This window comes from Macaca mulatta, chromosome 10, assembly GCF_049350105.2.
Source record: "Macaca mulatta isolate MMU2019108-1 chromosome 10, T2T-MMU8v2.0, whole genome shotgun sequence".
In the NCBI taxonomy this organism is placed as follows: Eukaryota; Metazoa; Chordata; class Mammalia; order Primates; family Cercopithecidae; genus Macaca; species Macaca mulatta.
This window is the reverse complement of record NC_133415.1, coordinates 86,758,175-86,785,265: the sequence shown is the minus strand read 5'-3', so window position 1 is coordinate 86,785,265 and position 27,091 is coordinate 86,758,175. Positions and strand designations below refer to the sequence as shown.

The 27,091-nt window shown below is 44.8% G+C and overlaps 2 protein-coding genes and 1 long non-coding RNA gene across 41 annotated transcripts in view; 1 reads left to right on the top strand and 2 right to left on the bottom strand.

The window, feature by feature from the left end:
* Positions 1 to 26,396, bottom strand: part of RALY (RALY heterogeneous nuclear ribonucleoprotein) — an 87,450-nt gene extending 61,054 nt beyond the window's left edge. For 24 of the 39 annotated variants that reach the window (XM_077951564.1, XM_077951548.1, XM_077951574.1 and 21 more), the window contains exon 1: positions 26,161 to 26,396. The gene's annotated coding sequence lies outside the window, so the exon portion shown is untranslated. Of the gene's footprint in view, positions 1 to 2,715; positions 2,808 to 23,304; positions 23,411 to 26,160 lie in introns of those variants that run through there. The other 15 variants (XM_077951560.1, XM_077951544.1, XM_077951571.1 and 12 more) reach the window with 4 other exon arrangements.
* LOC144332073 (uncharacterized) lies at positions 6,615 to 9,980 on the top strand. The gene is made up of 2 exons (XR_013399823.1): positions 6,615 to 7,896; positions 9,825 to 9,980. It is a non-coding gene; the product is annotated as an uncharacterized LOC144332073 (long non-coding RNA).
* LOC144331510 (uncharacterized) lies at positions 10,715 to 26,620 on the bottom strand. Its single transcript, XM_077949064.1, has 3 exons — positions 26,603 to 26,620; positions 24,393 to 26,571; positions 10,715 to 10,766 (listed from the first exon to the last, which is right to left on the bottom strand). The coding sequence occupies exons 1-2, from the start codon at positions 26,618 to 26,620 to the stop codon at positions 25,489 to 25,491; spliced, it is 1,101 nt and encodes a 366-aa protein (XP_077805190.1). The 3' UTR covers positions 10,715 to 10,766; positions 24,393 to 25,488.
* Positions 26,621 to 27,091: the final 471 nt, after the last annotated feature.

Sequence of the window (27,091 nt, the reverse complement as noted above, 5' to 3'; positions counted from 1 at the left end):
CGCCTAATTCATTATTCCTATCACAGTCCTGCAACTTCAGTGGATCCCCTTTGCCTACAGGATGGTTTAAACTCTACCTTTATTCATCCTCTACATCCTTTTCCTGCACACTGCACTCCAATTACACTGAGTTGTAATCTGGCAGCTTCTACCATTCCTCATGCTGTTCCCTAACATCCGCGATGACTTTCTCCATCCCTTTGCCAATATTACCTACTTAGAGACAAGTCCAAATGCCAACACCTGGGAGAAGTCTTTGCCAATGATTCCCCCCCTCACCCCCATGGGAGTTAATCCTCACTTTCCCTGACTAGCCTCCTTCCCAGGTAATCTGTCCAGCACATCCTCCACTTATATGTGTTACAGTGAACCTTTACATGCCTATCTAATTTACTGGAAGTACTTGAAAAACAGGAACTGTGTCTCATATGTCTATACACTATTTTCAGAACCTGGTACACAGTGGGCACTCAAGCTTCCTATCTACTGAATAAAACTTGCTCTGTCTTACATAATTTGTTATGTATATGGTTGTCCCTCACCCACCACTACCTCCCCACTCCTCCAGAATTCTAAGTTTCTCAAGGGCAGGGACTGTATCTTACTCAACTCTGTGTCCCTTGCAGTACCTAACAGAGCACCCAGTGTCTGCCTACTGAACAGGCTTCTAGGCCGAACAGATTACTAGAACATGGGGATCTTTGGTTCTAGCAGAACCATGAGACGACCCACAGCATCAAAGAACCCTTCAGTCTGCTTTATGGGCTTGCCCCTACCTCCCATCCCATCATGTTTTTGGGTCCGGCCAGGTAACCACTTAAAGTAGAGGCCAAGACCAGGCATCTCACTAGGCTGCTCTCACTTGTGCTGCATTAAAGAAACTGGAACTATGTGAAGAATAGAAGGATCTTTTTTTTTTCCGAGATGGAGTCTCACTGTGTCGCTCAGGCTGGAGTGCAAGTGGCACAATCTCGACTCACTGCAACCTCCACCTCTCAGGTTCAAGCGATTCTCCTACCTTAGTCTCCGAAGTAGCTGGGATTACAGGTGCCCGCCACCATGCCTGGCTAATTTTTAAAATATTTTTAGCATAGACAGGGTTTCACCAGCTTGGCCAGGCTGCTCTTGAACTCCTGACCTCAAGTGATCTGCCTGCCTCAGCCTCCCAAAGTGGTGGGATTACAGGCGTGAGCCACTGTGCCCGGCCAAGGGATCCTATTTTCAGACCTCTTTGTCCCCAGCCTCAAATTGTATCCTAAGTACCAGCCCTAAACTGACCCCCAATACATATTTAGCCCTAGACCAGAAGACAGCCTTCTAACAAGAACAGATCCTTAGTTCCCCAAGGCAGGAGATTTCACTGAGGGAAAGGCTGCAATTCAATCTCAACTGAAGAAAAAACTCAAAGGTATGTAGTAAGAATCATCAGGAGCTCTACCTCTGGATGCAAAGGAACCTCTGTTGAGATTAGGGGTCCTGGGCAAGCCTGTAGTCCAAAAGTGCAGCTATCCTATCGTGTGGAATTTGTGGGGTCAAAGACTAAATTGCTGATGGAAAAAACAAAACAAACACCGAAAGAAATTTTCTTCTAAACCCAGAACAGAACAACATTCCATCTGGGTAAGTGAACTTGTCCCAGGCATATCTGCCATTCCAGGATTACGGCTGTCAAGTTTTAATTAGGGTAATTAGAGTTAAAAATGTAATTTCATTTCAGGGGTATTTTGAACAGATTCCATTAATTTCTTTCTTTAAAAGAACACAGAAAGGAGGGGCAGACTGTGTGAAGCAGAGGACTTTGCCATGAGAGAAGCAAAGCTATTTGCCTGGACCAGATGAACTTTCAAACCACTGCCAAGAACTACAACACCTCTGCAGGTCTGGCCCAGAGGACAGAGGGCTGCTGCTCTTCAGGCTTCCTCCCTTCTTCCCCACAGAAGTCTAGAAATAAGTTTCAGTCGGCACTTGCTAATAAATCGATCTCCTCCTCCCTACCTGCTGCTCCTGCATTACTGCCATCCAATAGCTACTACTACAGCCTTAAATCTGGCAAAGGATAAGGGCTCAGGGCAGTCAATCTGCTTTGCTACATGTTAGGTACTGCTTTAATGCCCACCATTTTATCAAGAATTCCCAGACACATCTTTATGCTTTTGTTTGTGCTGGTTCCCTGGTCTGGAGTGCCCTTCCTGGCTTAACTCTTACTCTTCATTCTTCCTTCAAAACACAGATCAAAATTATATCCCCTAGGAGAACCCCCATTCATGCCTTTGGAATCTCAGAATCCCTTATACACTCTTCTAAGGAACATACATTACACTGTGGTTTGTATCTTTGTCTGACTCTGATGCTAGATTGTAAGGTCATGTAAGAATCCCCAGCACTAGCACAAGCCCTGACACACAGGAGACACTCAACAAGTATCTGCTGAATGACCAACTATAGGAGGAATTTGGTCTGACCACACTGTCTGCTGAGGATGTTAAGCCTGCAGGTTCTCCAATGCATCCAGTTATGAACCCCTTCCCCCTCCTTGCACAAGGCCAGTTCAGAAACCTGACTCTGCACTCCATAGAGGAGAAAACCTTCTCATTGATCCCAAATGATAACTGATCTCTCCCATTAGAGCCTGCTCACTCCTTAGGGACCTTGGAAAGGAGATGAGAAAGCAAAAGCAAGCAGAGCATCCCTCCCCATCCGCCACACCTGCCTTACCACAGGTTTTAAAGAATTTCCTCCAGTCTTTGAACAGCTCCAGGGAGACAGCCTGAGCTCCAGTTCAGTCTGTAGAAGGGTAAAGGAGGGCCCTGGTAGAAAACAGTTCATCAGATTGGAATCGGTGTTGCAAATGCTCAGAAATATATTAATAGCATAGCACAATAGAGATTATGCTATATGACAATGGGCAGCCAAGTCACTTCACTTTGACTTTTCTGAGCTTCAGTTTCCTTTCCCTCCTATGCCAGTAGGTTGCAAGGAGAAATAAACACAATGAGGCTCAGTATTTAACACTTAGTAGGTATTCAATAAGTGATTTTTCCATCTGAAGAGGGGGCCTATACTATGTACCTAGCATCACATTAGGTAAGAATTTAAAAGGTGAGGAAAACACATCAAATAGGGATACAAGTTAACCATTTCCCCATTTTCTCAGGGTAGCCCTGCCTGCTGGTCCCCAGGGGAGGTGGGCTACACCAGCAGAACTGTTGTATTGACAAGTACAACCAGATCCATTTCATGGTAATTATTCTCTTCACCTAGGAGCAGGACTCCAGCCTCCTCCCAGGCTCCCCAGGCCTGGCTGCAGGCCCATATTGATCCATTTCTAATTAGGAGCTGTGTCAGTGCTTCTGCCAGAAGGTCAGGGCCTGGGCTGCCTCGCTGGTCTCTGGCCAAATGCCCTGCCCCAGGCAGACACAGAGAACGGACATCATGAGGTAGAAAAAGATCCCAGACTAAATTCATCATAAAGCAGCATGAAATTTTAGAACTGAAAGGGTCCTTTATGAGTAAAGGTTTTTTATATTTCAGTGAAGAAAGCTGAGGTCCAGAAAAGAAACTTATCCAAGGTGGTATCAGAAGATAATACATATCTTTTTACTTCTAGTTCTTTCTCTAGATAAGTGTTTCCCAACCTGGCTACACAACAGAAGGACTCAGGGAATTCATTAAAAACATCAGTTTCTATGCCAGACCCCAGAGATTCTGATTTGGAACACATGCAGTGGGGCTTTGGCTCTCTTGTGCTAAGTATGGGATCGCCTTCCAATAGTAGTGAACTCAGGTTCAAACTCACCTTGGGTCATAAACAGTAACAGAGGTAGCCCACTGTTGTCTGATCCAGTCCTCCCCTACCCCCATCATTATACTAGGGGCCTGAATCCAAAGGATCTGTCATAAATGGTTCCAACTTCCTAACAGTCTGCTAGCTTGGCTGTCGGCAAAGAACATTTCCTTTCAAAACTAGTCTGAAACTAAAATGTCTGTTATGAAGATACACCACCCTAAGGGGTGGTGGTGATAGCACCTGGGTATAAAGAAATGTGGAGGATGCTGTGGTACTCGGTGTGTGGCATCTGGCATGGGTAGAGATGTCTGAGTATATGTGGGCATGTATGGAGGGGAAGACTTGTGCGTATATGTAAGGGAGTGAACAGTGTGGTGTCTGCGTTAGGCTTGCAGATACTTTTGTAGCACACACAATTCTGGGTATCTGGGTAGAAGACAGTGGGACAGGGGTGTAAGAGGGTAAATATGTGCACATACGGGAGGAAGAGGAATAGATGGCTTGAAAGTGTAAGGGAGATACTTTGAATGTGTATAGAAGAGAGAACATATATGCACCATCATGACTCAATTGTGTGTGTGTGTGCACATGTTGCAAAGCATTGAGCCTGCAGGGATGGGGAAAAGTGTATGTCTGTCTCTGTGTGGCCTATACACCTGTATGCATGAGAAAACAGATCCATGAACATTTCTGATTCATCTAGCCCTGGCTTTGCCTGAAGGCTCCTACCACTCAAGGGCAGACCTATCTGCAGAAATTTCTCATTAAAATTGACATTTTGACAACTATGAAAAATAAAATGATAATGACACCCCCAGCACTGTGGGAGGTTAAAAAAAAAAAGTCTATGCCAATAAAACACAAGAGACAGATGAGAAGCAATTATGACTCAATTACTTCTCAGCTTCACAAGGGGAGGTGTTATTTGGAGTTAAATATTGTATGGCTGATTCACATCTCCACCCCAAGGCTTGGATTTCTTGGGTTACCTAGGAAGAGTGCAAAAAAGAAGTAGGTACAGAAAGGTAAATAAAGTTTTTTGTTTTTTTGGGTTTTTTTAAAGGACTAGAGAAATGGGGAGATTAAAAAAAAAGGGAAACATTGAGAAGAAACAAAAAATAAAAGGCAAAAAGGACAAAAGAGGTAGGAAGAAGGGAAGGAAAGAATAGGAAGAAAAGTAAATTTCCTTTAGGCTGGCCCACAAAGATTTAGCACACATTTGACAGAAATTCTGAATAAGGGGGACAGGTAGATTAGCAGGTAGGGCCTGACTTCTGTATTTCCTCATTACTTTTACTCCAACCATTCCTTCCATCTAGAAGGTTCTTCCCACCATCTCTGCCAACTGAACTGCTGAATCTTTAAGGACAAGCTCAAATGCTACCAGCTTCTAGAAGCTTCCAACATTTCTTCCAGTTAGTTCTCTCTCAAGAATTCCAGTAAATTTCCAGAGCACTTTGTCATATTTCTTTTTTTGACTTTGAAGAAATCTGATTTTATTTTCTGAATCATAAAAAAGTATTTCCTGTTAAATTTAGATTGTTTAGCTTTCCACTGATATCTCAAGATACTTTCCAGATATTAACAATACTCAGAACTGTGTAAAAGTTAACAACCAATACCAAGTTTTAAAGAAAAAAGTTTAAATGTAAGACTAACGTCTTGAGGACATTACTAAATTTATTTCTAAGAAACCCTGCTCAAAGGTTAAAGTATTGGCAATTCTAATTTTAAAATTTAAAATTTTTAATTACTGGAAATTTAAGTTAACAATAAGTTTCAAGAGCTAAGAATCCGACTGCTTTTTAAAACGTCAATCCCATTTCCCTGAACCCAACTGCCAGTAGGTACTGGCCCTACATATGCGTCCTTTAATAAGCCCTGCTCTCAAAAGGCTGGGGGTATTTATATAAGAACTTATTCCAAAGTGACGCTAAGATCCACGTTCCCAAGATCTAGTACGGGCTATTCATGTGTTCTGAGGCATGTCCAGCAAGCAGGCAAACTTACGTGTTCAAATTGAGGTAAAACAGACAAAAACACTTATTAACAGAAACTACATAATTAAAACTAACCTTGTGCTGCTTATTTAAGCTAATTACATATTCTTACAAAACAGAGACCCTCAAGTCAATAATTTCTTTTGATTTTAGTCACCCCCAAATTTAGCCTCTTCTTTCAAAGCACACTTTGTCATATTTCATCTGTAGCACTTAACCCCAAACTATACTATTTGAGTATCAATGCATACACATTTCCATCATTCATTTTGCAAGTACTATTTGTGCCAAGCCTATTTCAGAGACACAAGGGAAATACAGGTAAGTAGCACACTATCCCCTGGTCTGTAATGTCTCGATCTAATGAACGAGAGAGGATTTGGGTGTGACACAGCACTAGAGTACAACTACAGCAGTCCTAGAAGTCAAAGGGTCTGCTATAAATCCTGTATTTTATTTGATCAAAATTAATTCTGCTTTTGTAGTGATTAGGGAAGGTTTCCCTGAGGAAGTGGCATTGAAATTGATATGAAAGATAAATAGGAGTCTGTCAGGTAAAGGAGATAAGAAGATAAGGGGAATTTCTACTTAGGGGAAATACAGATGCTGCTCAATTTACAACAGGGTTACATCCCAATATTGTAAGCTGAAAATATCGTAAGTTGGAAGTCTTTTTTTTTTTGAGACAAGGTCTCGTTCTGATGCCTAGGCTGGAGTATAGTGACACAATCAAGGCTTACTACAGCCTCAACCTCCCAGGCTCCAGTGATCTTCCCACCCCAGCCTCCCAAGTAGCTGCTGAAACTACAGGAATGCCCCATTACACGAACTAGGTTTTTTGTTTTTTTTTTGTTTTTTTTTTTTTTAAGAGATGAAGTCTATGTTGCCCAGGCTGGGAAAATGCACTTACCAAACACCGTAGCTTAGCTTAGCCTACCTTGAATATGCTCAGAACATTAACACTAGCCTTCAGGTGAGCAAAATCAACTAACGCAAAGCCTATTTCATAATATAGTGTTGAATAGCTCATATAATTTATTGAATATTGTACTGAAAGTGAAAACAGACTAGTTGTATGAGTAGTCCAAGTACGGTTTCCACTGAATGCATATCACTTTCGTACCAACATAAAGTCAAAAAATCAGTAAGTCAAACTGTAAACCAGGGACTGTCTGTAGTCAAAGTCATGATACAGCCTGGCACATACAGGGAACCTCCTACTGGCAGAAACACAGGGAAACAGCAGGTATTAAGCACTTTGCTGCTGACAAACGGCAGCAAAGTGATATGGCACCAGACTGCATGAGCCTTGTGGCCAAGGCCAGAGTTTAGATTTCATTCTTTACGACTTGGGGTGGGAATGGAGAAGAGGGGACAGTTTCAAGATGTCTAGTCTCCCTATTTTAGATGCCCTACTTTTTACTGCAAGTTCCCTTTAAAAACACAGAAAACAGGTTCGATCCCAAGCTCTGCGCACTACAGTAGCAATACAAGAATTTCTCAAGAAGGGCAACAGTGAGGAAAAAAACAAAGGATGTGGTGTTGGGGAGGATGCAGAAGAGAGGGTAAGTAGGGCTCAAAAAGAAAGAAGGTGGAGGAAGGAAAACGACAAGGAAGAGAAGAGGCAAGGAAGGCACAGGAACGATAGCTCTATCTGGGCCCTGAGGCTTCTTTTTGCTGAGCTGTCTTCTACATCTCTCTAGGCAAAAAAAAAAAAAAAAAAAAAAAAAAAAAGTCATTCTGATGCTAGTGACAGAAACAGACACTTTGCACCAAGAAGAGGCTCAGCACATTACCATCTGCCACCTCAACCTTCCGCCACTTCATGATGATAGGGCTGCACCAAGAAGCCTTAGCTCAGCTCTCCCAACCACCGCAGGCTATGCCAGAAGCCACTGCCCCATGGCCCAAGTGTGTGAGGCAGGAAAACCAAACAAAGCTCAAGAGTTTGAAGTAGAGCCTGCCCAGGACCCATGGCTGCTTCTTTTCTTTCTTTCTTTCAAGACAGGGTCTCGCTCTGTCGCCCAGGCTAAAGTGCAGTGGCGCAATCTCAGCTCACTGCAACTCCGCCTCTTGGGTTCAAGCGATTCTCATGCCTAAGCCTCCTGAGTAGCTGGGACTACAGGCGTGTGCCACCACACCCGGCTACTTTTTGTATTTTCGGAAGAGACAGGGTTTCATCATGTTGGCCAGGCTAGTCTCGAACTCCTGACCTCAAGTGATCTGCCTGCCTCGGCCTCCCAAAATGTTGGGAATATAGACGTGAACCACTGCATCTGGTCCCATGGCTGCTTCTTAAGGTCCTAGAAGAAAGCTCTGGTTCCCTCTCTGGACCTTAGTTTCATCTGCAAAACAAGGGGAGTAAATGAGAAGGGATACGGTAGCCTGTGAGTTACAGAAGCCGTTTCCTATAGAGGATGTTTACTGTGGGAATTTGTTCTGATCAAGTCTCTAGCTTTACTCTTTCCACCCCTGCTTATGGTTAGTTTGAAATCTGAGGGAGCCAGACTCAGAACAGGAGCTATCCCTGACACCACCACCTATCTTGGCCCTATCCAAAGTCTAGTTCCTGCTCAGACCTGTATTTTATCTCAAAGGTCACAAGCAGATGTTTAGGCCCAAGAATATGTCTGATATGTACAAATTTACTTAAAAACCTCTGAGTTAATTGCCAACATTCAAAATCAGGTCTCACTTTTAAAAAAATTAGATTTCTAGCTGCTCTTAAAAATATCAGAGATCTGGGCCGGGCGCGGTGGCTCAAGCCTGTAATCCCAGCACTTTGGGAGGCCGAGACGGGCGGATCACGAGGTCAGGAGATCGAGACCATCCTGGCTAACACGGTGAAACCCCGTCTCTACTAAAAAATACAAAAAACTAGCCGGGCGCGGTGGCGGGCGCCTGTAGTCCCAACTACTCGGGAGGCTGAGGCAGGAGAATGGCGTGAACCCGGGAGGCAGAGCTTGCAGTGAGCTGAGATCCGGCCACTGCACTCCAGCCTGGGCGGCAGAGCGAGACTCCGTCTCAAAAAAAAAAAAAAAAAAAAAAAAAAAAAAAAAAAAAATATCAGAGATCTGATGATGCCAGACTCACCCTGGGGTAGAATTCAAAGGGCCTGCTATAATCCTGTAACTTATTTGATGCTTTGTCACTTCATTTAAACAATTCATGCTAATTTATCATTCATTCCATAAAGATATTTAAAGTTAAAAGCAAACTTTAAATTACCAGTTATAATATTTAAACTAATCCAACTCCAAAAAAAATCTAAGTATACTGACACTTCAGGAAGATGTATGCTTTACCCTGTGATTTCATGTATCATCTACTATGCAGCCATGTATTTCAGTTTGAGAAACACCCCCAGTTTATTCATTCACTCAAAAAATACTTAGATCTTATGCCAGGCTCTGGAAAAACACTCATCAACAAGACAGACATGGTTTCTGCCTTCATATAGCTCGCAGTTCAGCCAAGATATAATGAAAAAAGTTATGCAGAATAGCAGGCAGGAGAGATACTAAACTGAGGATCCAGAGTTTATTCCACAAACATAGCAATCCCTTAGGCAAGTTGCTTAACCTCTCCAGACCTACAAGAGCAAGAGGTTTAATCAGGCAGTTGCCACTGAAAGGGCCTTTCGGCTAAAAATTCTACTTAGCATCACAAAAACTTAGCCTACTACCCTTTTTGAGTTCCTAACACTTATTAGCTCCCTCTCTTTATCTGGAAATCAGGATCAGTTGTCATGGAAATTACCACGGTACTCCACATACTGGATGATGTTACAGTAATCACAAGAAGTCAAAGGGAACCAGCAGGTGACTTTCTGGGTGATTCTTTTGCCTACTTTCAGGCCTGGTGCAGTGGCTCAGGCCTGTAATCCCAGCACTTTGGGAGGACAAGGCAGGAGGATGGCTTGAGCCCAGGAGTTCAAGACCAGCCTGGTTTGTAAAAGAGCAAGACCCTATCTCTACAAAATAAAACATAAAAACAACAGGACGTGGTGGTGCATGCCTGTAGTCCCAGCTACTCAGGGGGCTGAGGTGGGAGAACCACTTGAGACAGGGAGGTAGAGGCTACAGTGAGCTGAGATTGCACCACTGCATTCCAGTTTGGGCAACAGAGTGCCACTGGAAAAAAAAAAGACCAGGTACCAACTCATAAGTAAAACACTATTGATTTTGAATTAATGTCCATGGTTTCCTTCATGACACATCAGACTCACTTCCACTCTACCTTACAAATATATAACAAGGATTGCAAAAAATGCCAACTTGACAAGGACATGATGCACTGAGCCTTGATTAGTTTGCTGTCCATATGAAGTCCTAAGATAGGCCAGGAGACAGATTTACCAGCCAATAAGGGCACCAAAAGTTCCCAGTAAAATGAAGATAATTTACTTAGTCGCAGGGGATTCACCAGCACCTTAACTGGGTAAAAGTCTCTTCAATATTAGCGTTCCTTCTAGAGCTGGGTTGGACCTTGGTGGCAAGCAGCTAGCAAAAATGAGCTGATCAAGTGTTTCCCAAAAAAAGTGCTACTCTGGTGATAAATGGCAACTGACACTGGGCTTGAGTATCAAAGAAACAATAGGAAATGGTGTGACTTTGACAAACTTGAGAACAAATATGCTGTCTAAAGAAGCCAGTCGATAAGGAAGCAGAAAGTAGAAAACAGTAGAGAAATGAAGAACATGAAGTACATGAAGTTGTAAACTCAAAGCTTCTGCCAAATTGGGCCAATGCTTCAAAGGGTTGCCCAAAGATCCAAGCCATGTCTCTTTGCTTCAGGTTACAAGCTTCTAAAGCATGGACTAGCCAGTGTACAAGGAGTCACAATATAACAACCCTGGTAGAGGCCGGGGCGTGGCAGCTCATGTATGTAATCCCGGCACTTTGGGAGGCTGAGGCGGGCAGATCACAAGGTCAGGAGTTCAAGATCAGCCTAGCCAAATTGGTGAAACCCTGTCTCTACTAAAAATACAAAATTAGCCAGGCGTGGTGGCGCGCATCTATAGTCCCAGCTAGTTGGGAGGCTGAGACAGGAGAACTGCTTGAACCCAGGAGGCAGAGGCTGCAGTGAGCCAAGATCAAGCCCCTGACTCCAGCCTGGGTGACAGAGCGAGACTCCGTCTCAAAAAAAAAAAAAAAAAACACCAAAACAAAACAAAACAAATCCCAGGTAGAGGACTCAGAGAGTGAAGACAGGCCTACTCCTACTCTTATAAATGGAAAAATTGCTCATGGTCAGCGTCAGGTTCTAGTCTCTGCTACTTTCTCAAAAATCGTCCTCCTTTTTCATGAGAAATCAGTCACCTTCATAGCCCTATGACAGGACCTCTCATCTCACACATACATACAATCTCCACTGAAAAGCAGTTCCAATCTCCCCAGGCTTTTATTCCACTCAAAATAATAACAGAGGCTGGGTGCAATGGCTCACACATAATCCCAGCACTTTGGGAGGCCAAGATAGCAGAATTGCTTGAGCCAGGAGTGTGAGACCAGCCTGGGTAACAAAGCAAGACCTTATCTCTACAAAAAAACTTTAAAAAACACTTGGGTGTAGTGGCATGTCTCTGTCATTCCAGCTGTCATGTCAACTCAGGAGATTGAGGCGTGAGGATAGCTTGAGCCTAAGAGTTCGAGGCTGCAGTAAGCTACAATTGTGCCACTGCACTCCAGCCTGGGTAACAGAGCAAGACCCTGTCTCCATTTAAAAAACGACAACACTGCCGGCAGCTTGGTTCCCCTAAATAGAATACCTTTAAAATTCTGCTCCCTGAACATCACAACTAAAAGCTCCTTGTCTTTGCAAAAGAGCAAAATTACCCCATTAGTCAGATGCCCTTGGGAGTGAACAGTACAATGCTAAATATATGTTCTCCCCTGATGCAGGATGGCATTCCCCATGCTTCATCCCATCATTATTCTATCTTCCCTAGATTCCTTCAGCATCTCCATAAAAGCAATAACACCTTTGCCAAACACAAGAGAAAAAAAGAGTAGCTGCCCTTGAAACAGTAACTCAATCCAAAGAAAAGTTTATTGCTGGAAAAACTTTTGTTTATTTACCAAAACTCCTATGCTAGACTTACAGCAGGGAGAATACAACAAAACTGGTTTGTAGGAAAAGGTACCAGGCAGCAGTGAAGAGCATGGCACAGAAAACAGCAAGACAGGATGGCAGGGAGGCAGGACACTCTTAAGGGAGATTAAGGATCCCATAGCCCCACAATGACCTTGTCTGAAATAGCATATGGTCTTGCAGTCCGATTGACTACATGCTCCTTGAAGACAGTCTTACTCATATGGGTATTATTCACACCATCTAGTACCATACTATAACATGGTAGGCACTCAAACGGTCACAAAGAAAGAAGTGAAGGCCCAGAGAACTTCTTTTTTTTTGAGATGGAGTTTCGCTCTTATTGTCCAGGCTGGAGTGCAATGGTGCAATCCTGGCTCACTGCAACCTCTGCCTCCTGGGTTCAAGTGATTCTCCTGCCTCAGCCTCCCAAGTAGCTGGGATTACAGGTGCCTACCACCACGCCCAGCTAATTTTTTGTACTTTAATAGAGATGGGGTTTCACCATATTGGTCAGGCTGGTCTCAAACTCCTGACCTCGGTGATCCACCCTCCATTGCCTCCCAAAGTGCTGATTACAGGTGTGAGCCACTGCACCTGGCTTTTGTTTGGTTTTGTTTTTTTGTGACGGAGTCTCGCTCTGTCACCGAGGCTGGAGTGAAGTGGCATGATCTCAGCTCACTGCAACCTCCGCCTCCTGGGTTTAAGCAATTCTCCTGCCTCAGCCTCCTGAGTAGCTGGGACTACAGGCGCGTGCCACCACGCCCAGCTAATTTTTTGTATTTTTAGTAGAGACGGGCTTTCACCATGTTGGCCAGGATGGTCTCGATCTCTTGACCTCATGATCCGCCTGCCTTGGCCTCCCAAAGTCCTGGGATTACAGGTGTACCTGGCTGACCCAGAGAACTTAAAATGATTTGCCTAAGGTCACAAAGTGGTTTAGTGATGAAGGAACAAAAGCTTTGCAGACAGGTAGGCCTGTGTTCAAATCCTGGTGTGGCCTTGGACAAGCCACCCAACCTCTCTCAGTCTGTTTTCTGACCTACAAAATAAGAACAATACCTATTTTTGTAGGGTTGTCATGAAGGTTAAGAGATATTGTTCTGGCCGGGCGTGGTGGCTCATGCCTGTAATCCCAACACTTTGGGAGGCCGAGGTCGACGGATCACGAAGTCAGGAGATCAAGACCATCCTGGCTAACACAGTGAAATCCCATCTCTAGTAAAAATACAAAAAATTAGCCAGGTGTGGTGGCAGGCACCTGTAGTCCCAGCTACTCAGGAGGCTGAGGCAGGAGAATGGCGTGAACCTGGGAGGCAGAGCTTGCAGTGAGCTGAGATCACGCCACTGCACTCCAGCCTGGGTGACAGAGCGAGACCCCATCTCGGGAAAAAAAAAAAAAAAAAGAGATATTGTCCTTAACCAACAATTGACAGGAAATACAGAGGACAAAGAAACACAGAAAACACACCATAGGAATGCAATGAGCAAAATCCAGAACATGAAAAAATCTATAGAAAAAAACACCCAGCTTCTTCAACAAATAAACAGGGGATAACTACAGTCATGCATCACTTAGCAACGGGGATACATTCTGAGAAATGCATCATTAGGCGATTTCGTCCTTGTGCAAACACCAGTGTGCACTTACACAGTCCTGGGTGGCACAGCCTACTGCACGCCTCGACTACATAGTATACGCTGTATAGAGTTGCTCCTAGGCTACAAAACTATACAGCATATTACTGTGTAGGCAACTGTAACACAATGGTAAGTATTTGTGCACCTAAAACATACAATGGGTACAGTAAAAAAAAAAAAAAAAAATGATATTACAATCATATTAGACCACTGTCATATCTGCGGCCCATCATTGACTGAAACATCTCTATGCAAAGTGTGACTATAGAAGGGACCATATAAATTAAATGAGACTTAAAAGACTTAAGAACCATGTGTGGACTTTATATGAATCCTGAATCAAACTATCAAAATAAGGTTGTGACATTTACAAAACAATCGAACATTTGAACATAATCATGTGGATTTTTATTTTATTAAGGTACTGTTAAACTTTATAAAGATGGTAATGGCATTACAATTGTTTTTAGAGTCATCTTTTAGAGACACACTGTGAAATATTTAAGGACAAAATATGATAGCTGAGATTTTCTTCAAAGCACAGAATGGAAAAAAGTAGGTAGGGGTATAAATGAAACAAGACTGACCAGGAACTGCTCACTGTTGAAGTCATGTGATGGATAAATCATATTTTATTAACCTATTCAACTTTGTATATATTTGAAATTTTCCATATTAAAAATAAAGAGGAATTAGTTAGGTTTCAATCCTAGCAACTCCATCTATCAGCAGCGTGACTACAGCATCTTTTTTTTTTTTTTTCCTGAGATAGAGCCTCGCTCCATTGCCCCAGGAGCTCACTGCAAGCTCCGCCTCCCGGGTTCACGCCATTCTCCTGCCTCAGCCTCCGAAGTAGCTGGGACTACAGGCGCCTGCCACCACGCCCAGCTAATTTTTTGTGTTTTTAGTAGAGATGGGGTTTCACCGTGGTCTCGATCTCCTGACCTCGTGATCCACCTGCCTCAGCCTCCCAAAGTGCTGGGATTACAGGCGTGAGCCACCACGCCCGGCCGACCACGGCATATCTCTTAACCTCCCTGTGTCTCGATTTCCTATCTGTATGATCATGATCAACACAACCTACTTCTTAGGTTTGAGGTGAGAATTAAATAATATTTTATATACATAAAAAGCTTCACACATAGTAACCTTCAGTAAATATTAGCTGTATTAGTATAAACACAAGGTACTAAATACGGTATCTCAACATAGTGGACACCCAATTAATATCACTAATATGCAAGGCTGCGCTAACATTTAAAACCCAGGTCAGTTTTTTTTTTTTTTTTTTTTGAGACAGAGTCTCTCACTCTGTCTCCAGGCTGGAGTGCAGTGGCAGTGGCACGATCTCAGCTCACTACAACCTCCACCTCCCTGGTTCAAGTAATTCTCCTGTCTCGGCCTCCCGAGTAGCTGGGATTACAGGCAGGCACCATCACGCCCAGCTAATTTTGGTATTTTTAGTAGAGACAGGGTTTCACCATGTTGGCCAGGATGGTCTCGATCTCCTTACCTCATGATCTGCCTGCCTCAGCCTCCCAAAGTGTTGGGATTACAGGCTGTGAGCCACTGTGCCCGGCCCATCAGATTTTTAAATCAACTACTCAACTAGTCTCCTCGACAGGGGGCCTAGAAATTCTCTAGTGAAAGTCCCTAGTGGCAGCTCTAGCACCCTGTCTATCTTGACAAACACCCCATGACCTGACACAGGATCAGAAGCTGACTAATGTTTAACATGAAAGTGCTGTTCTCTGGAAGCAGGCAGGGCCACCTTATTTTCCCCAACCAAGTAATTTAAGGTACATTTTCTAATATTTGCTGACAGAACAAAGAAGAAAGGCTCAAAGACATGATCAATGTTCATGCCAACCTTCAAAGTGATTTGGTAAAACTACACAAAATAAACACCCAGCTAGGGTCCACTGGCAGGATAAAAGCTGACAAAGAAATGGCAATTTTTTCCCTGAGCAAATATACAAGTAATAGATGAGCTCTGAGAGACTAAGTTATGTAGGTTTCAGTATTCCCTTCCCTCCCCAACCATTTTAAGAAGAAAAACTCTCTTTTGATATACTTCAAGTATGACTGTTTACTGGATTAATTTCCTTCCTGAAATGATATAATTATAAGCAAAGAGATCATTCTCATCCTTTTATCCAGTTTAAATACAAACTGGCTTCATAACGACATGACCTTGCTCTGCTCTGAGAGGCTATGAGAAGGTATCACTCATCTCCAAAGTGTGGGACACTTCTACCACCTGCTCATTAGCAGAAATATGGATGCTACTCAGTCTAGTCATTCATCTGTGCCTCTACTCAAGTTGTCCCCATTGCACAGAATGTTCTCTATCTCTGCAGCCTAATCACCTGTGAACATTCTTTCTGGAAAAGGGGGGAAGGGAAGCACATCAGTTGAGGAAAAGATACCTGGGTGTTGCTTCTAAATAGTATGGGAGATACGGTACAGACATGGCAATACTGGTATTTCATAATCTGTAAGTACAACCAGACAGAATCTTAGAAATTAAAATGGTCCTGGACAACAGATGGTCATTATCCTTATCCTGCAAGGTCCAGCACAAATACTCACTGGTCCACAAATGTTCCTTGGGAACTCCCCCTCTGCCCCTCCTCCACGCACAAAGGAAGCAATCTCTTCCCCTTCTGACCTTCCCAATCACTGTACCCCTTTATGGTACTTGCTATGTGAGAATTCATATTGTGGTTCTTAAAATTCATATCTATACTAAACAGAATGGCTTCAAATGAAAAAGACAGATAATCCCAAACGTTTACAAGGACACAGAAGAACAGCAATTTTCTCATCGCTAACCATGTAATCTGGCAGGCTTTTTAAAACTGTGGCGTATTTACTAAAGCTAAACATATGCCTAACCTAGGACTTAGAGTATGAGGTTAGAGAACACTCACTCACTGTTCCCGCTACACAGTTCACCTTTAGTCTTTTGCTTCATCATTGCCCCTGTCCAAATGCTTTCATCACACCTTTTCCCAATCCCAGAGATCAGCTGAGATCACTCTCCCTGCTCCCTACAAAGAGATCGATCCCCCCTCCTATGGAACCTTTTCCCAATCCCAGAGATCAGCTGAGATCACTCTCCCTGCTCCCTACAAAGAGATTGATCTCCCCTCCTATGGAAAATTCTGTCACTTACCTTTCACCTCTGACAAATGACTAATGGATTCTTCACATATAAATTGTCTCGTGATTTTACAACTTTCTAATTTGCTCCTCACAATAACATTGTGAGGAAGGCAAGATATGGAGTATTAACCCCACTTCACAGACGAGAAAATGGAACTTCAGAGTGAGAGATGACATCTCCAGTTTACATGGCCTTATTATTCCAGACCCCACAGGCAATGCTAAATTGTTGGAAGAAATAGGGAGCACAACACAGCATCCCAAGTAACATTTCTCTCTGAAGGGTAGGAAAGAGGGAAGAGCCCTTCAAAACCAGGAGAGCCTCAATGTGCCCACCATTTCCATTTGCTAGGGCTCCTTGCTGCAAAGTGTTCAAAGGCGGCTGGCAGAGGCAGTGGCAATGGGCTTCACAAACTACAATATAATCACAATTATTAAATCACAGACTGATCGAATGCCAGAAACCACACCTCAGATAATTCCACTTGCATACGAAACAGAGCAATTTTATTTCAAAATAGAGCGTAATAAAACTTAAAATAATTCAGAATGAAACTTAATTTTCTTCATTTCTTCATAAGAAGCAAAACAATACCAAATCTTCCTGAAGCCAGCCAGAGAACTGTTTGGGTGTCCAGATGCAGGTATCTGGCCACCCAAACCTGAAGGGCAATGTTGTCCCCTACTCTAACACTCCTGACTTTACACACTGGGTGTTGGATACCTTAGCAACGGAGGATAAATATCTGTAAAAAACAGAAGGGAGAGAAGGAAATGCCAAAAAAAAAAAAAAAAAGTCTACACACTGAAAGTCAGATTATCAAACTGGTCTCCTTGTCTACTGACGTAGCCAACAATTATGTTATTTTCCGTTTGAACTCTCAATCCAAATATATGAGCCAGGGCAACAGGCTGGATTTGAATTACTTCTCTGTCTTCCTCTCAAGACTCAAAGTAATTTGTGGACAGGAATTATGTCTTGTTGGTTTTTATGTTCTCCACAAGGAGAACACATAGGAGGTACTCCAAATTCCTGGAACGAATGGTTGAGATTAGGGATGGAAGGCTGTTGGACTTCCAAGCATAAATAATCATGCCACAGCAACTAAGTAACTTCCTCTGAACCCTAATTTTAGGAAGGGTTGATTTTAATTGGTGTAAGAATCAATTTAGGGTGAATCTTTAAAAGTCTGAAGAGAAGTTATTCTTGTGTCCAACTGAGTCACGCACAGCCCTCATTATTACATTGGCAGCAACACCATTCCTCAGTACCACCTTACAGGTATCCGCAAGAACAAAATTCCAAAGCCTTAAATTCATGTTCTGGATAAAAAGGAAGTAACATGGCCGCGGTGGCTCACACCTGTAATCCCAACACCTTGGGAGGCACAGGCGGGCGGATCACAAGGTCAGGAGATCCAGACCATCCTGGCAAACACTGCGAAACCCCGTCTCTACTAAAAATACAAAAAATTAGCCAGGCGTGGTGGCGGGCGCCTACAGTCCCAGCTACTCGGGAGGCTAAGGCAGGAGAATGGCGTGAACCCGGGAGGTGGAGCTTGCAGTGAGCCGAGATCATGCCACTGCACTCCAGCCTGGGCGACAGAGCAAGACTGTCTCAAAAAAAAAAAGAAACATTTGACTTCTCAGTATAGTGTGGTCACATTTACAAAGAAAACCCAGATCTAGATAAATGAAGTTACGGAAATGACCCTTTTAAATCTACTGCTGGGCTTGCTTTCACTAACACAAATAATTTCAAAGGAAACTAGACAAAGAGATCAACAGACACCATGTAAATAGTACCATTAACTAAGCTTATTAAAATCCTTAATAAAATAAACAAACAGGAGACAGCTAAATACCAGATAAATGTTTCTGGAATGAAGAAAATCTGGCCAATAACATTAAGCTTCTAAACCTGGCATTCTAAAAGAGTATTTACTTGAAATAAAGCAGTGAGTCTTACCTTGACAAACAGAACTATTCAGTCTCTACAGATGGCACTTCAAGGGGCAGGTAACCTCAGTGGGGTATATACTCCATAAGCTAAAGCTCTTAAGAAATGCAAGTTTCTGGTCTAGTGTTTTTCCATTACTACCACAGTGTGAGAATCTTAAAGTGTTTTTTTTCCCTTTATTATGTGACTTTAAAGTTTGCTACATATTTAAATGTAATTTTTTTTATAGTCTTAGACTCCAAGTTTGTCCCATGAGGCTACAGCTCCAAGTTTATAATGGAGCTCAGCATACAATTTGACAAATTCATCTCACAAGCAATTTTTCAGCAAGCTGTCCACTCTAAAAAGCAATATCCATCTGTTTATATACTGAAAGGTATCATCTGTGAACCCAGAATTTAACCCTCTGAGATCCTCTCAATACTTTAGCAAAGTCCTTTCTCCTTCCAGAGATGAATTCTCAAGCCACTTTCACAAAACTGTAAAAAGGTAGAAATATCACTTAAGATTATCTAGTCCAATTCCCTTGTTTCACAGACAGGAAGACAGAGATCCCAGAGAGTATTAGATACCTACAATTAGCATGGGTTTGGCAAGCATCAAAAGCCCACTGACGGCTGTTTTCCCCAGTCAAACTCACTAGTGTGTTGGGAAGATAGCCAGATTTGCACTTTAGTTAGTACAGCACTCCCTAGGAAACTCAAGTATGTACCCTCTAGGAAACCCAAGTATTCAGCCACAACCCCCTATCCCAACCCCAGAATAAACAACAGGGGGCAGTGGATGTCTTAAATGGTTCTTCTGGAGATGGAGACTAGAGCCCAGGGACAATATCCCATCTTTCCTTCCTTCCTCCCAGGAGGTACAGGACATTGATTACCATGAAAGCCATTATGAAATGACAGAAGACGCTAACACTGAGAAAATTAAGGCAAGGCTGTGGAAACAAAAGATGATAAACATTAATAGTTGGCCAGATACCTGCTTCTACTTATTCATTCGAAGAGAGGGGAGAAGTGAGAGAGAAGGGGACCTCCAACCCTTTTTCTGTCCCTACCTCCCCACCCCCACTCTTTGGACCTTTACAGAATTTCAGGGACTCCCCAAATGATTTTATGAGGAAACAAGGCTATAAAAAGGGCCTTAGTCCAGCCCACACACTGACCAAACGATGCTCAGGCTAGTGACTAGACTTCCTATTTATTCCACTGCACACTTTCTCTATTCCTAAGGGTCTGTGAGCTGCATCCTGAGCACAGGTCTGAAACTATCCTTACAGTATCGAGGGGGAAGTTGCAGGACAAGCAGGTTAACGGCTGTCATTTTCTCCCTTCCAGCTATACATTTTATGCATGAGGCCAAAATTGAATTAAGACCAAGACACTCAAGTGAAAACCTTGCTATCTCCACCCCCATTCCCCCCTCACCAATGCCAAACTAAGAAGGGGGAGAGGAAGAAAGAAAACATCTCTCCTAGAGATATATTATCTAAACCACCACCTAGAATCCTAAAATGTAATTGCTAGAAGGGACCTTGTGGGTCATCTAGTCATTATTTGGATGAATAAACCTAGACACTTGCCAACTGAGAAAAAGACTGGCACACACAGTGGGGTCTCCTGACTCCTATCCCTAATAAAAACCCTTCCGGGTCCCTCTCCATCCTGTCCTACCCTGCCCTGCCCCATCCACCCTCTCCCCAGGCCACTGCTGCATCCAAGCTACTGAGATTTCTGCCCTTCTGGATTATGAGCTCGTTAGGATAAGTTTTACTCATCTTTGTTTTCCCAGTGCCTAGCAGAGAGTAAGCAGAGAAGTGGCTTCGACTTAGAGAGGAATACACTAATATATGAAAAGTAAAGTGCCAAAGGACGTAACCTGGAGAAAATGTAAACTTTTCTTGGCTTAACGTAAGTAGTTTCCAGGCTGTGCCATGCCCAGATGTCTAGGATTGAATATCTCCTCTCTTCCTAAACTAATGTTCGCATCATCCAGTTTAGCCAGGAACATGACCAGTTGTGCCATACTCTCACTCTCTCCCTTTCAGACCTGACACAAAGAACTGGAATCCATAACTAGAGGTAAGCGAAAGCATATGTAAGGAGACCCTGTATAAGAAACCCTACTCCCTCCCTTACGTGCTCCTCCTTCTCCTGTGTCTCCGCCTCAATAAACAGCACCCATTTACAAAACTGCACCAGGTAGAAACCAGATGTCATCCTGATTCCTTCCTTACCCTCCACACCAATAATCTGTGTCTCATGACTCAATTCCACCTTTTTTCTTTTTTTTCTTCTTTTTTTTTTTCGAGACAGTCTCACACTCAGGGCTGGAATGCAGTGGTTCGATATCAGCTCATTGCAACCTCCACTTCCCAGATCCAAGTGATTCTCCTGCCTTAGCTTCCCACGTAGGTGGGATTACAGGTGCCGCCACCACACCCGGCTAATTTTTTTCTGTATTTTTAGTAGAGACGGGGTTTCACCATGTTGGCCAGGCTAGTCTCAAACTCCTGACCTCAGGTGATCCACCCACTTTGGCCTCCCAAAGTGCTGGGACTACAAACGTGAGCCACCAGGCCCAGCAATTCCATCTTTTCTCTACACACACTCTTGCACATGCTCTTCCACCACCTTCATTTGAAACATCATCACCTCTTGCCAACCTCCTAACTGGCCTCTCTGCCCACAGTGCTCTAGCTCTCCAGTCCACTCCTGAACAGGCAGCCAGAGATATCCTTCCAAAATGTATATCGAATCATGGCCCCCTCACCTCAGGATGAAGTCCAAACTCCTCAACACAGGCAAGAAGGCCCTTTCCTGACTTGGCTTCTGCTCTGCCTACCTTGAAAGTCTCCTGTCTGGCCACATCCACCCACCTCAAGCATTATGCTCCACCCAATAATCCTGAGAAATTTGTTTAGCTTTCTTAGCCCGTTTCTTCAACTACAGAATGGGATTAATAATAGTACTTACTTTCAGGATGGTTATGGGAAGAAATAAGTTAATACAAATTAAATTCTTAGAATAGTACGTAATGGATATGGTAAATGGCCAAAAGTCTTAACCTATTATCACCATTTCTGAACTTGCTGTTCCTTCTACCTAGAACAGTCTTATCTCTGCCTCCTCCCTGACTCCCCAGATCTCTTCTTTTCCTGGCTTATGTCTGTTCTTCTCCTGAGGGCTAGGCTTAACCAACTTCTCCTCCAAAGAAGCCTTTCCTGACCTTCCAGTGCTGGGTTAGGCATCATTTTCCTGTGCTCTCCTGGTACCTGTCCCTGTCACAACACTTTTCACACTGCCTGTTTCCTTGCCTATCTTTCCCACTAGGCTATATGAACCCAAATCCCTAAGCGTAGTACCAGGTCTGACAGATGCTTACTAATTGTTCAGCGAATGAAAAACTTTCCAAAAATGAGGTATCCAATGAAAGACAGTCTCAACAAGTAACCAATTCAAATATCAGCCAGGTAGCTGGTCTAAATGACTATAAGGTCCCTCAACTACAAGATTCTATCCAATAAATTCAACATATTGACCTCATGGGTCACATTTGTTTTAACTTTAATATGTAGGCAATGTTTGGGCCATCAGATTTTTAAGGAGAGTGTGACATGACCAGACACATGATCATGTGTTTGTTATCCTATTACCCATCTCTGAGACACCACCTCTCCCAACCCCCAGTTGTTATCAGGACAAAATTCCAACCATCTTCATAAACATAAAAAGCCCACTCCCCTAAATACACCAACACAGAAGACGGTCAAAAGGACATTTTGACACGCTATATGCAGCATCTAACTTCATCTTAACCAACTGCAAGCAGTGAGGATCCATAAACATCCTCTAAGAACCCAAAAGCTAATCCCTCCTGTGTGTCTTTATGGAAAGAGGGGGACGAAAGAGGGAACATTTCATAAAGGTGATCTACTTAATCATCCTGAGTAGTTTTGATCCAAGCTGCTGCCACTGCACTGTTATTCCTGATAACTGCAGCCCCATATCCCCAAACCCTAGACTGTCAGAAAGGCAGCTGCAAACGAGGTGAGGGTGGGAAGTTATCTAGGTTCTATTTTAAGGGTGTAATAGCTTGGTGTGGTGGCTTACGCCTGTAATCCCAGCACTTTGGAAGGCCAAGACGGGGATCACCTGAGGTTCAGGAGTTCTAAGCCAGCCTAGCTAACATGGTAAAACCCCATCTCTATTAAAAATACAAAAATTACCCAGGCGTGGTGGTGCAAGCCTGTAGTTCCAGCAGCTCGGGAGGCTGAGGCAAGAGAATCCCTTGAACCCAGCAGGTTGAGGTTGCAGGGAGCCAACATTGTGCCACCGCAATCCAGCCTGGGCGATGGAGTGAGACTCCATCTCCAAAAACACAGGGTATAAGGTCTCTTCTGCAGATACTGAGGGAGCCAGCAGAGATTCAAAACAGGCTTCGGTGATAAGCAAGCTCAACCGAAGGGGGAGAGAAGTAGGTCTTACTCAGAGATACAACCAGGCCTGGGTTCCTGCTCTGGAGCTGCATGCCACATCTCTGCTACAGGCGAGGACTAATATTTTGCATTTACAATGCACGCTGAGACTAAAGAAGACATTAAGTGTGCCAGCTTTGCAGTCACAAAAGGACAAATATTGCATGATTCCACTTACATGAGGTTCCTAGAGTAGTCAAATTCATAGAAAGTAGAATGATAGTTTTCAGGAGGCTGGAGGGAGGAGGGAATGGGGAGTTAGTTTAATGGGTACAGAATTTCAGCTGGGGAAGATAATGGACAGTGATGATGGTTGCATAACCATGTGAATGTACTTAATGTCACATAACGTACACTTTGAAATGGTTAAATGGTTAATTTTATGTTATATATATTTTACCACAATTTTTTTTTAAAAAAGCATGCCAGCTTTAAGGTTATACTGTCTGCAGTCTGAATACTGCCTTGGCCACTTACCAGTTACATGACCCTGAGGCAGGTAATGTAACCTCTCTAAGCCTGTTTCTTCTATAAAACAGGGATAATAATAGTACTTAATTTACAGGTTGCTCTGAAAATTAAGTAATATAGTCCATAAAGTCCTCAGTCCATTGGCCAGTGGCACACGTTAAGTACTTAATAAATTTAGCTATTACTACTGCCACTATAAAGCACTTTCAAAGCCATTTTTTTAATAATCCCCGCAACAATCCTATGAGAGTTTACACATAAGGAAACTGAGGCTCAGAGAGCCACAATGAGTGGCTCAGTTTATGATGCCAGATCAAATCCTCTGCTCCAGAGAGGTGTCTTGTCCTCACTACTTACTCATTCTGTCATCTAAGGCAAGTGCTATGCTATGTCTCCATTCCCTCACAGTAAGAGACATAAACCAAGCTCTACAAACTCCCTCACAGAAATGGATTAGAAATTAAACCACATAATGGTTATGGAAGAGTATATAAGCCATAAACACATAAAACCAAAGTGGTGACTTGTGAGAACTAGTACACCTGTGCTTAAACCTGGCCTCCTCTTAATACTAACCATAAGGCACAGAAAGTGGTGGGGACTATAAAACTTCCTTGGGATTTCCAATTACTCAGGATTCCTGACCTTAAGACCTGAATAAGTGGTTTCGTGCCCTTTTTAAGAAGTGGCTGGCTCAAGCCTGTAATCCCAGCACTTTGGGAGGCCAAGACGAGCGGATCACGAGGTCAGGAGATCGAGACCATCCTGGCTAACACGGTGAAACCCCGTCTCTACTAAAAAAAAAAAAAAAAAAAATACAAGAAGTGGCAAGGTATGGGAGAAATAAAAATATTACTGGATTAGGAGGAAGAAGACTGGGAATTTCACTTCTCGCTCTGACAAGGCAGTCTGAATTCAGACAACTTACTTCCCCTTTCCAAGGTTTAGTTAGCAGGGAAGCAGGGAAAGGCAGGTATGGAAAAAGGTGGACCAGATGGTCGGTAGGACCCCTTTCAACTCCTACATAGGACTCCTAAATCCAGAATCCTGGCCAGGCACCACAGACCTACCAGACTCCAAAGAACTAATGTGAACATCAAGAGACTCCTCAAGACCTGGCCCAGAAACTCCCTTGCCTGATTTTTAGACACTCCCTCAAACCGGATCACATTGAAAAACTGGAACATTTGCCAAAGTTAATTTTAGTTCACTTTAACCACTCTGGGCCTTATCTGAAAATAGGAGAAATATTTATTTGAAAGCAGATGACTTGAGCGATTCCCCCTAACCCCCATCAAACTAGGATTGATAAATCTAAACATAGAGAACCTGCAAGGTCTGGGAGGAGGAACACGCCACACAAAAACTAAAGGGTGGATCCCACCGTTTACAGTCTCAAAGCTTCCTTGAGCCAAAACCCCCGGGAATTTGAGTTGTGTTTGAGTCCTGGAGTCTGCATCCATCAACTTCTAATTGTCGCAATACCAGCAAGGAATTCATCCAAACCTTTTCCTTTGGAGCTATGGTAACCCCAGAATGGAATTTCATCCATAGTATAGTGGACAACGGCCCAGAAGTCAGGGAAAACCCAGAGTTATGTCCCTAATTAAATGGTGTGACCCAAGTCTAGGTAAAAATGCCCTCTGCACTAAGAGATGATATATGCTCACACCAGGAAATATTAGTAAATAACAGGTACTGGCACCGCTCCTTTGCACTTCTGTGGCTACTGTGACTCGGAGAAAATTACTTGACCCCTCTGCGCCTTGATTTCTGCTTCTGTAAATGAGGATAAACCACAAGGCCGTTGTGAGCATTAAACGAAATAAGGCTTGGGAAGTTCCTGGGTGAAGTCTCATTAAATGCTCCCTGTTGGTGTTAACCACTTCTTTCACATATTAATTCCCTCCCTGAGCGGGTTTCCCTTTCCCCCCATGTCACCGAGAGGCAAACTAAGGCTCGGCCGCCAAGGGGGCTGAGGAAAACGCGGATACGGCCCCAGTTCGAGGGCCCGTGGTTGTTTCTCTCCGAGCCCAAGGCGTGCAAACAGCCCAGAAGAGGCGGGAGCCGAGACAGGACCAGCTCTGCGCGCCTCCGGGAGCCCGTAGACCCAGCCTGGGTAGGAGAGCCGGAAGCAGCCGCGGCCGGGCCCGCCCGAGGCCTCCCCGGAGCAGCCTCCGTTCCCCTCCCTCCGCCCCTCGTCGGGCGGGGCGGGGCACGAGCACAAAAGACTCCAACTTCCGAGCGGGCGCGGGCCCACCCAGCCAACTACTGGCCCAGACTTGGCCCGCGGGAAAGGAGCAGGCAGGGAACGCCAGGGCGGCCGGGAACGGGACCGGGCGCTAAGGGCTGGGGCCGGCGACCCGGGGCGGCGGGTCCCAGTGGGAGAAAGGAGCGGCGGAGGGGGCCTAGAGTTACTCGGGCTCTCGGGAACTCCCCGAAGGGCAGAAATAAGAGTTTCTAAATATAGGCAGCGGCCTGCCTGAAGAAGTGAGTGAACGCAAAGGCACAAAGCACACACCCTCCCCGCACCCCTAAGGAGACGCCCGCAGCCCCCACTCACCCGCGCCGAGAGGTCTGGAGGAAGCCGCGCGGCTGGGAAGGAGGCGGTACTGTCGCACTCGGGGACGTAAGGGAGGGAGGAAAAGGGCAGCTGCGGCGGGAGGAGGCTGGGCACACGCGCGGGAGTCGTCGTCGTCGTCGTCGTCGTCGTCGCCGCCGCCGCCGCTACCGCCCCCTCAGCTTCTCCGGGTTCCGCTGCCCCGCGCCCGCGCCGCTTGCGCGCCCCGCCGCACTGACAGCGGCGCGAGCCCCGCAGCCGCGAGCCCTGCCCTCGGCCGGCACCACTGAGGCGCGCGGGGGTGGGGGCACCCGGAGCGGCTCCCCGCTGCTCAGCCCCGCCCGCCGCTCCGGCCCTGGTCCCGGGCTCTCCCCCTTCTCTCTGTCTCCCCGGAAGGACACGGTGACACGAGAACTAGGAGTCTGCAGCCCCGCCCAGAAACAGCCCGGCTTCTCAAGCGCATGGGCTCTCCCCACCCTCTCAGGCTGGCTTTGGAAAGGTCCAGAGCTTCGGCGGGGACAGGAGGAAGGCGGGGCCGGGGCGGGGCCTGAAAGGGAGGAGGGACTGAGACGCGGCTTGGGGAGGCGGGGCTGGGGCGGGAAGAGAGAGTCGCTTGCACAGGTTTGGAGCCGAAGTAGGGGCGGAGCTAAGAGGGTGATGAGGCCCTGGGAAGAGTGTCGTCGGACAGGCAGAGAAGGCCGTGCAGGCGATGGAGAGCTGGGAGCCAGGACAGTGCTTGAAAGGAGATGCTGTGGGCGGGGCTAAATGGAGAACCGCCCAGAGAGCGGAGCCACGAACGGAGGGAGGCGGGGCTGAAGAGAAGCCTAGAGTGGGAGGAAGATAGAAGCGGGCCTGAAGGAGGCGGGCCCGGAAGCAGGGAGGGGAGGAGGGGCCCCAGGGGCGCCTACTCTGGGCGGGTGCCGGAAGGAGGCGT